Here is an 11,115-nt window from a genome sequence, read left to right as displayed (position 1 = left end):
ACAGAGATGGGGTGAGATGAGGTGTGGCCTGGGGCCTCATTTCTTCTGAGCAAGTTGGTGTTCTTTACCCACGGTCTCTGTGCTTACCCTAATCATATTAGTTTGACCTTTGAACAACATGGGTTGAAATATGCAGGTCCACTTACAGGCAGATTATTTTTAACCAAACACAGATAAAAAATATTGGAATTGTAGGATATAAAACCTGCAAATAAGGAGAACCAACTTTTTGTATATTTCTGTTCTTAGGGCTCACTTGGCATATGCACAGATTTTGGTTTATATAGGATTCCTGGAACCAATCCTCCCACATATAAGGAGAGACGACGGAAATAGTATGATTCACTTTGGCCACTGTCTCCTTATGTGTGTTTCCTGTAACAGTGAGCAGTCATCATGAGAGGAGGCTCTTTGACCTAATTTGCCCTAGGTTTTAGCAAAATATTTGGCCCATAGTACATGCTCAGTGAAAAGATAAAAACTATTCCAGAGAACCTTCCTAGATTTACATCATACCTTGTTACTTATTCTTGTGTACACTGGACAGTTTGCCCAGGATTCTCCTTCTTTTGTGGTTATCATCCCTATGGCTAATTGCTAAGTGCCTTGTCTCTGCCTCTCTGCCTGATTCTGTGTATGGGTGTGGGTGTGTTTCTCCCCAGTCAGATGTAGAACTTGATGAGGGAGGTATATATGTATTCCTATCAGAGTAGGAATACCTGTCTGTGGATGGAGGTTATTTCTCCTTGTCATACCAGTAGCTATATCTTTCCCATTTTAACAATATCTTCTGGAAGGTAGGAACAATGTCAGACAGAATTGGATTCCCTGGGAGGCCATCATCAGTTTGGTAGCCATATTTCCCATTAGACAGGGGCTTCCTGAGCTTTGTAACCATATCTACATCATAAGTAAGAAACACCTGACAGATCTTCCACCATCTGATTTTACTGTTGCTCCTTATCAAAGTACGGGTACCATTGAGCATGGGTTTCTGTGTCCCTACCATGTTGGGAGCCACCAGTCTCCCCTGAAGGCTGAGGGGAGAAGAAGATAAAGGTTTCAGGTTGGGGTTGAAGACTATGACTGAGCAGGGCTCCACTTCAGAAGCCGGAGGGCCCCACCCCAGATCTGCTTGGTCTTCATACCATAGATGATGGGGTTGAGCATGGGTGGCACAACCAGGTAGAGGTCAGCTAGGAGGATGTGGATGTGCCGGGGCACGTGCTGGCCAAACCGCTGTGTGTAGAAGGAGAAGAGTCCTGGTGTGTAGAAGAGAAGGATGACACCCAGGTGGGAGCCACAAGTGCCAAAGGTCTTAGCCCTTGCCTCCTTGGAGGAGAGGCCTAACACAGCCCGGAGGATGAGTGCATAGGAGACAGCAATACAGATGGAGTCAGTGCCCACAACCAGTGTGGCAGCGATGATGCCATAGATGTTGTTTGGCTGTGTTCCTCCGCAAGCCAGCTTCACCACAGCCATGTGTTCACAGTAGGAGTGGGCCACCACTCGACTGCAGTACCTCAGTCTTGCCAGCAAGCAGGTGAGTGGGGTCATGAGTCCCAAGCCACGAAGCACAGCTGCAGCCCCCAGCTTGCCTACAGACTCTGGGGAGAGCAACAACCCATAGTGCAGAGGCCGGCAGATGGCTAAGTAGCGGTCAAAGGCCATTGCTAGCAGTATACCAGATTCTACAGCTGAGAAGCCATGGATAAAGAACATCTGGGCAGCACAGGCCCCAAAGGTGATCTCAGCATCCTTTGCCCAAAAAAGTGCAAGGAGCTTGGGCACAGTGGAGGTGCAGAGGACCAGGTCAATGGTGGATAGCATGCAGAGGAACAGGTACATGGGCTGGTGCAATACAGGCTCTGAATGTACCACTAGCAGCACCACCATGTTTCCCAGCACTACCAGGGCATACATGGAGCAGAAGGGAAAAGCAATCCAAAAGTGGGATGCCTCCAGGCCTGGAATTCCCATGAGCAGAAAGGAGGTTGGGTTCTGATGGCTATGGTTTGTGAGTTTCATGGCCAGGTAAGGTGGGTAGAGAAGATCTCACTGCCTTACTCTGAGTCCTGGGAATCCCTGAGAGATGAAGCAACTGGGATTCATCTTTATGCTGTGGCTGAACAGCAGCAGGAAATATTTGCATTAGACTTCGTGGAAAGCATCCAGAATGGGAAGATAGTAGGGCACTGGGAAATAATGCAAGGCAGGAGGTGGGTTACTAGCTTCAGGGTTCAAAGGAGTGCTTCACACTTCTCTCCAATTCAATGATGTCTAGGCTGTGGGCACTGGGCAAGTGGCATGGCTATAGAAACTTCTCTATGGTGACAGGCTGTAGCAGAGAATTTTGCAGCTTTCTTCTACCTGTGGGCCCTCTTTTGCCTATACTCTGAATTTTTGTCTTCGGATTCATCTGCCTGTGTGACAATATAAGAGTAATATTAATGATAAAAATTCAGGCAGATTGAATGGAAGACTCAAATGTGGTTACTTTTCAAGATTGAAAGATCAGGTCTGAAGGGAATTGATAGGAAGGAGAAGAGATCTTGGGCGGATTTTTCAAGCCATTGAGCATGTAATAACCCATAGATGAGGCTCAGAACCTAGGTTCTGACCAGGAACAGCAAAACAGAGGTGAGAGGCTGAGTCTTTGGTAGTCTGATACAGGCGTAAGATTGTCTGGCTTATGTTTAGTACAAGGATCCTGCACTTGCCTCAAGTGTCCTGTACGGATGCTGGTAGAAACAGCTGTGATCATGCTGAATTGGTCAGTGGTAGGGATCAGGCTAATTTGGCTATAAAAATAATCTGTTAAGGTCATTGAGAAATGATTGAATACAAAGCATTTTCTCTCATAAAAATCAAAAGTACATAAAAGAAAGAGGTAAGAAGTAAATTTTAGTAGTTGGGAACATAGAATCATTCCCTGAAAGCAAAAATGGAGACCCAGGTTTGACCAAATGATAGTACTGTACCTCCATACATCTCCCCATATCTCCTATTACCCTCAAACACCCTTCTGATCTTCCCTCACCTACATTTTGAAATATATTTTTATCTCATTTTTTTTCTTATCTAATGAGGTAGTAATTGGGAATTTGAGAGAAAGGAAAGATTAAACAAAAAAAGGCAGGAAGGGGACAGTAGAGGGAGAGGTGGTGAGATAAAAAAAGATGAGAACAAGAACCAGAAATAGACATAGGAGAGAGTAGAAAGCAAAGTACCTCTATCAAAAGAAAAGAACTTCTAATATAATTGTATGTGACTGTGTTCCAATTGCTAATTGAAACAGAGATAGTGGAACCAATTTTACCGTATAGTGATGCTCATCTGTATTCCTAATCTTAAAATGCAATGCTCCTTGCAATCCTTAGCATCAGCTACCCATACCCAGAGATCATAGGAAACTGTTTTGGGGAAAGATGTAGGAGCAGGAAAGAAGAGGGTAAGGTCTTCTAATGTGATCTGCAGGAAAGAACTGTGGTCCAGGATGCCTCCTTTCCATCCCAATGTCAACTGTGGCTGTCACTCTCATATTGAGCAAATCATCTTGTTCCTTTCTGTCTTGTCATCCCTTCATGTATTTCCCGTTTTTCTCTTCTATGATATCTCCCTGAATTTCCACCATCCAGCCTGGGCCCAAGCAAGCCTAAAAGAGATTTTAGCCTTCATGGTAGCTGAAAGGTCTGAGATAGAGAAATCAGAGTGTGAAGGACCTTGTGAAATGATGTATGTAAAACTGTTCCATTTGATGGGACCACAGTGTTTGGCTGGGCATGTGATTTTGTGTATCTATATATGTTATTGTGCAAGATGCATAAGTAAGGCTGTACTCAGAAGACACAGGGACATACATTTATGGGAGATATTGCTTTTGCAGTGTCCGTGCTTCAGTACCCTTTGTGGAGAAAATTGAGAGCTGAATAATGCAGTCATGAATGAGATGGTCCTACTTTCTTTCCCTCCCTTCTTTTCTTCTTTCATCTCAGTCTTTTAATGATTGAATCATATTTTCTCAGGCCTTAAACTGCTACTCAAAAAACTTTTGCTCCACCCTTGATCTGGAACTACATAGCATAATGACCACAAGTTCCCATAGTCTCACCCCATTTGCACAGAGGGGGAATATGAAGTTGGAAGAGCATATGTTGAGTATAATATTCCTGGATTTTAGGAAAGAGGTCAAGGTTGAAGTGAGAGCCTTGGGTGGTCCTCACTTCTTTACTCTCCTACTAATATTTGAGTTAGAACTCATGAAAAACACTCAGGATGAGATTTTAGGGAACTGGGAAAGTATGCAAGGCAGAAGATGGGTTATCATCACCATGTTCAAAGGAGCCTTTGCCACTTTAGTCTGATTCAATGATGTCTAGGATGGGAGTGTGTGTCATGGCTGCAGAGCCCTCTCCATGGTGAATGGCTAGAAACTCTTAAAGCTTTCTACTCTCTGCCCATGAACCCTTTTCTGCCTATACTCTAGTATTATTTTCCTCTGTTTCATCTGCTTACTGAGATCAGGCAAGGAAGCCTCCCTGCCTCCTCCAGATAGCTCTCCGGAATAACTCTCCTTAATGCCCCTCATTCCCCTGCTTTGTTCTGAATTATTTTAGCACTTAATATAAGAAAGGCCTTACCTAAAATATGTAAGAATAGGAGTTCAAATGCCAGGGACAAGGCTGTCTCGTGAGGAACGGAGCAAGTTCTTTATCTTGGAGGTGCTCATGAGCATCTGGAAGTTTCCAATCCAGAACTTAGCACTCATTCATGGGTGCCCAAGGGCAGCCAGATTCAAATCTCAGCTTTACAGCTCACCAGCTGTGTGATCTTGGTCAAGCCACCTAAACACTCTTAAACTGTTTCCCTATCTGTGTAACCTGGAGAGGTTGATTCCTACTTCATAGGCTACTACGGCGATGACTAGGGGAGACAGTTACCTGAAGAGCCAATTAAACTACACGGCCACAAAACAGTGGTCAAAAGTGTGACTCATTTGTAAGTCCTTTTAATCTGAAGTAGAGACAACCTCAGTGAAAAAATTACCTTAGTGGCAGTCATGTCTTTGTTCAACCGGATAGTAGGCACACTGAGAAGACCAGACAGACAGAGAGACAAACTTACCAGGTCTGAGGCAGGATGTGGTAGTGGGATCTGGTCCTACAGGGGTTAGAGTGTAGGAAGCAAAAGAACTGGGGTATTTATCCTATTATTAGCACCCTACATGAGAATAGCAATTCCCTGGGGGATAAAGATGCTAAAAAGACCCCTGGGATGCTGGAAAGAGGCAGCAAATTGAAAGCTGGAAAAATACAGGCCCTGATGGGAGAGGGAAGGATAGGATAGCAGAGATCTATCCTGAGAGTTCAATGTGGGTAGGTGGGGTAGGTGGCAAGGTCCTTGAGCATAGTCTTAAGGGTTTTTTTTTTTTTGGCATAGAAAGATATTTTAGAATGTTTTACTAATTTTGGTTTTTTTCTCCTGGCCCCCTCCCTCCATCTAAAACAAGCTTGTCCAACCTGTAGACCAAAGAAAATTTGTAAACTTTCTTAAAACATTATGAATTATTTTGTGACTTTTTTCTAGTTCATTAGCTATCATTAGTGTTAGTGTATTTTATGTGTGGCCTAAGACAACTTCCAGTATGGCCCAGCCAAAATATTGGACACCCCTGATAAAATGTTTGCTTCCTGGTGTTTATTTAGGAAACACTATTTTTTTTTGAACACTAGTTCTTCATATGTAAAGTAGGGAAGCAGTGAAGATTAAATTAGATGATATATACAAAACATTTATCATTTTGCCTGGTCTCTGCTAAGCCCTCAATACAAAGTATTTATCTTATTTTATCAAATGTAACAATCACTGAGCATCTATTATATGTGAAGGATTATGGTAGATTTTAAGGCATAGGGTTGAAGGATCATGCCCCTGTTCTCAAGGAGGTCACAGTCTGGATTGAAGGATGTACAGACATTAAAATCAATTAAAATTCAATGGAACATATACAGACTTTAAAAAACAGAGGCTCTTTTGGCAGGGGAGGGATTCACTATCAAGAACTAGTCAAGGATTTAGGGTTTAGAAGGGTAAAGTGGGCTTGAAGGGAGGAATACACCAGGAAGAGGAAACAGCATGTATAAAACCTAGAAGGCAAGGGACATTGGGCATTTTCTGAGGACCACTGAAGCCTAATTCAAAGCCAATGTGTTCATGATTATTTTCTGACACCCTGTGTGTGTCCTTTCTCCCTATTGCCCACACAGCATCTTATCAAATGCCATTTGTGGGATAGAGTTCACTTTAAATACTGTTGACCTGACCTTAGGTAAGTTAAGTAACAGCTCTTAGCCTCCTGTTCTCCATTTTACAAAATAGGGAAGGTTGACATGAGATAGCACATATACAATTTTTAGTAAAGTGCCTAGAACCTGGTAAATCATCAGTAGGTTCCTACACGATAGACTTTGTGAAGGCAGAGACCAGGATGAATTTCTGTCTGTCTGTTGGCATTTAAAAGAAGATTGTGATGATGTTAGGTACTGGGGGATGACTGTCAAAAGAACAGACTGGATTCTAATCAAATGTCGTCTGGGCAGACATGAAACTTGATTTCGGACAATAAGTCAACAAAGACACATTGATGGCTTATGTATCTGCTATTGTCCTGGAGGTATAAAAGTTTGAAAATACTCCTGCTTTTAAGGAGCTTTAAACGCAGATGGTGAAGGGAAGACCTAGTGGGGGAAGACATGGCCCAGATGATGAAGAGGAAGGTGCAGGCTTTATTCTCCAAACATATAGGTTCCCTGGGAGCTCACAGAGAAATGACACTTCAAATATGAAAAGTTTTGGGGATCCCGAGTTTTGGTCATTCTTCTATTTGGTTCTTCAGGGACTCAACTGATTCTAAAGTGGTAAAACAGATACATGAAATGATTCCAATTTTCTGCCAGCTCCACGATGATCAGAGCCAAGCCTCAGCTCTACATTATTTTTATGGGTCTCAGGGACAGTCATAGATGTTTAGCATTAACTTAGGATACTATGGGGGCACATTTTATTCAGTCAACAACAACTATTCTATACAATATTATTGAGCACCCACTATGTGTCAGTATTTCTCTAAGTACTACTAGGAATGCCATATTGAACAAGGAAGACAAAGTTCTTGTTTCATGGAACATCTATGCTAATAGGAGAGATTTGCATTACAAAATCAATATATGACAAATAGATATTAAAAAGTGCCATGAAATTAGAATGGCTATTATCAACATGATGAAAGATAAGTGCTGGAGAGAATGTGAAGAAAAGAGAATCCTTGCACACGGTTGGTAGGAATGTAAAGTAGTACAGCCTTCATGGCAAATAGTATAAAGTTTCCTCAAAGAGTTAAATATAGAACTACCTGTATGATCCAGCAACTCCAGAACTGGGTATATGTCTAAAACAATGTTAAAGAGATACCTACACTGATGTTCATTGTAGCATTAAATTTCTGTGAAGTTAAAATGGCTATTATTAAAATGATGTAAGATAACAAGCATCGGAGATGGTATGGAGAAATTGCACATGGTTAGCAGGAATGTAAATTAGTATAGCTATTATGGAAAACGGTATGAAGTTTCCCCAAAAAGTTAAAAATAGAACTACCAAAACTTAAAAATAGAACTACCACATGATCTAGCAATCCCAGTACTGGATATATATCCGAAGGAATATGTTGAGATACTTATACTCCAATGTTCACTGCAGCAGTACTCATAATAGCCAAGATATGGAATCAGTCTAAGTGTCCATCAATGGATGAATGGATAAAGAAAACGTGACACACACACACACACACACACACACACACACACAAAATGGAATACTATTTTGCATTAAAAAAGGAGGAAATTCTGTCATTTGAGAACACATATAAATCTGGAGTTCATTATGTGAAGTGAAATAAGCCAGGCACAAAAAGACAAATATTGCATGATCTTACTTAAATGTGAAATCTAAAAAAGTTGAACATAGAAGTAGAGAAAATAGAATGGTAGTTCCCAGGGTGTGGGGGTGTCAGGATTGATGAAATGTTGATTGGAGGAGACAAAATTTCAGTTAAAAGAAATAAATTTAAGAGACCTATTGTATAAGATGGGAACTACAGTTAATAACATATTATATTCTTGAAACTTATGAAGAGAGTAGATTTTAACTGTTCTCACCAAAAAAAAAAGGAAAAGTATATGAGGTGATATATGTTAATTAGCTTGATTTAGCTATTCCACAATGTATACACATTTAAAAACTCCATGTTGTACATGATAAATATATACACTTTGTTAATGAAAAATAAATTTTAAAAGTGCTATGGGTAAAAACAGGATAATAAGACAGAAAATGACATGGGGCACAATTTTAGACAAGGTGGTCATGATAGGCCTTTCTGAGAAGGTGACGTTTGGTAGAAATCTTGATGAAACAAGTGAACAAGTCATGCAGCTATGTGGAAGACAGTGCTCCAGGCAAAAGGAACAGACATACAGGCCTTGATGTCTGGAATGTGTTTGGTGAATTTGAGGGACAATATCAGGCTAGTTGCTGGATTGGAGTGACTAAGAGGAGACGGTAGGAGAGGTAGCAAAAGTCCAGAGACCAAAGGGTATTTGTTAAACATGGTGAAGACTGAATTTTGTTTGATCTGTGGTGGAAAGCTATTAAAAGCTTTTGAGCAGGGTTCTGTTGTACTGTGACTTAAACTTTAAAATACCTGCTCTGGGTTCGATGTAAGGGACAAGGATAAAAGAGTTGTTATTGTTACAAAAGTTATTGTTATAGCCAACACAGGAAATGATTGTGCCTTAGACCAGAGTGGCAGCAGGGAGGCAATGAGAAGTGATTACACTTGGGATATACTTTGAAGGTCCAGTCGATAGGATTTGTTGGTCGATTGATTCAATGTGGGGTTATGAGAATATGATGGGCTTCAAGGAAGGCTCCAGTCTGAGAAGCTGAGTAAGGAGAAGGGCTTCAATGCAACGGGAAACACGAAGAGAAAAGCAGGTTTACAGGGTTGGAGAGAGAGAGGAATCAGAGTTCTGTTTTGGACATGTTGTTGGACATGTGTATTAGATAAGAATAGATGTTAGAAAAGAAAATAATTGCCATTGCTTTTGGTGTTTTAGTCATGAAGTCCTTGCCCATGCCTATGTCCTGAATTGCCTAGGTTTTCTTCTAGGCTTTTAATGGTTTTGGGTCTAACATTTAAGTCTCTAATCCATCTTGAATTAATCTTTGTATAAGGTGTAAGGAAGGGATCTAGTTTCAGCTTTCTACATATGGCTAGCCAGTTTTCCCAGCACCATTTATGAAATAGGGAATCGTTTCCCCATTTCTTGTTTTTGTCAGGTTTGTCAAAGATCAGATGGCTGTAGATATGTGGCATTATTTCTGAGGCCTCTGTTCTATTCCATTGGTCTATATCTCTGTTTTGGTACCAGTACCATGCTGTTTGGGTTACTGTAGCCTTGTAGTATAGCTTGAAGTCAGGTAGTGTGATGCCTCCAGCTTTGTCCTTTTGGCTTAGGATCATCTTGGCAATGTGGGCTCTTTTTTGGTTCCATATGAAGTTTAAAGTAGTTTTTTCCAATTGTCTGAAGAAGTCACTGGTAGCTTGATGGCAATGGTATTGAATCTATAAGTTACCTTGGGCAGTATGGCCATTTTTATGATATTGATTCTTCCTATCCATGAGCATGGAATGTTCTTCCATTTGTTTGTGTCCTCTTTTACTTCATTGAGCAGTGGTTTGTAGTTCTCCTTGAAGAGGTCCTTCATATCCCTAGTAAGTTGGATTCCTAGGTATTTTATTCCCTTTGAAGCAATTGTGAATAGGAGCTCACTCATGATTTGGCTGTTTGTCATTGGTGTATAGGAATGCTTGTGATTTTTTCACATTGATTTTGTATCCTGAGAGTTTGCTGAAGTTGCTTATCAGCTTCATGAGATTTTGGGCTGAGACGATGGGGTTTTCTAAATATACAATCATGTCATCTGCAAACAGGGGAATCTAATTAAACTAAAGAGCTTCTGCACAGCAAAAGAAACTACCATCAGAGTGAACAGGCAACCTACAGAATGGGAGAAAACTTTTTACAATCCACCCATCTGACAAAGGGCTAATATCCATAAGCTACAAAGAACTTAAACAAATTTACAAGAAAAAATCAAACAGCCCCATCAAAAAGTGGGCAAAGGATATGAACAGACACTTTTCAAAATAAGACATTTATGCAGCCAACAGACACAGGAAAAAATGCTCATCATCACTGGCCAGAGAAATGCAAATCAATACCACAATGAGACACCATCTCACAGCAGTTAGAATGGCAATCATTAAAAGGCAGGAAACAACAGGTGCTGGAGAGGATGTGGACAAAAAGGAATGCTTTTACACTGTTGGTGGAACTATAAACTAGTTCAACCATTGTGGAAGACAGTGTGGTGATTCCTCAAGGATCTAGTACTAGAAATACCATTTGACCCAGCTATCCCATTACCAGGTATATACCCAAAGGATCATAAATTATACTGCTAGAAAGACACATGCACACATATGTTTATTGTGGCACTATTCACAATAGCAAAGACTTGAAGCCAACCCCAATGTCCATCAATGATAGACTGGATTAAGAAAACGTGGCACATATGCACCATGGAATACTATGCAGCCATAAAAAAGGATGACTTCATGTCTTTTGGAGGGACATGGATGAAGCTGGAAACCATTCTGAACAAACAATCACAAGGACAGAAAACCAAACACCGCGTGTTCTCACTCACAGGTGGGAATTGAACCATGAGAACACTTGGACACAGAGTGGGGAACCTCACACACTGGGGCCTGTTGTGGGGTTGGGGGAGGGGGGAGGAATAGCATTAGAAGATATATCTAATGTAAATGATAAGTTAATGGGTGCATCACACCAACATGGCACATGTATACATATGTAACAAACCTGCACGTTGTGCACATGTACCCTAGAACTTAAAGTATATTTAAGAAAAAAAGAAAGAAAGCCTGGAGTGGGCCTGAGAGCCTGTGAATTCCTCCCAGGTAATGCT

At 41.0% G+C, this 11,115-nt stretch overlaps 1 protein-coding gene across 1 annotated transcript; it reads right to left on the bottom strand.

The window, feature by feature from the left end:
* Positions 1-886: 886 nt before the first annotated feature.
* Positions 887-2,028, bottom strand: LOC112605597 (putative olfactory receptor 52P1). The gene has a single exon (XM_025355213.1). The coding sequence runs from the start codon at positions 2,026-2,028 to the stop codon at positions 1,081-1,083; it is 948 nt and encodes a 315-aa protein (XP_025210998.1). The 3' UTR covers positions 887-1,080.
* Positions 2,029-11,115: the final 9,087 nt, after the last annotated feature.

This window comes from Theropithecus gelada, chromosome 14 (genome assembly GCF_003255815.1).
Source record: "Theropithecus gelada isolate Dixy chromosome 14, Tgel_1.0, whole genome shotgun sequence".
NCBI classification, from domain to species: Eukaryota; Metazoa; Chordata; class Mammalia; order Primates; family Cercopithecidae; genus Theropithecus; species Theropithecus gelada.
The sequence above is the reverse complement of the archived record's forward strand: the minus strand, read 5'-3'. Positions and strand labels throughout refer to the sequence as shown.

Bases quoted from the DNA above. Each gene is read 5' to 3' on its own strand.
- LOC112605597 (XM_025355213.1), bottom strand. From the start codon at position 2,028: ATGAAACTCACAAACCATAGCCATCAGAACCCAACCTCCTTTCTGCTC.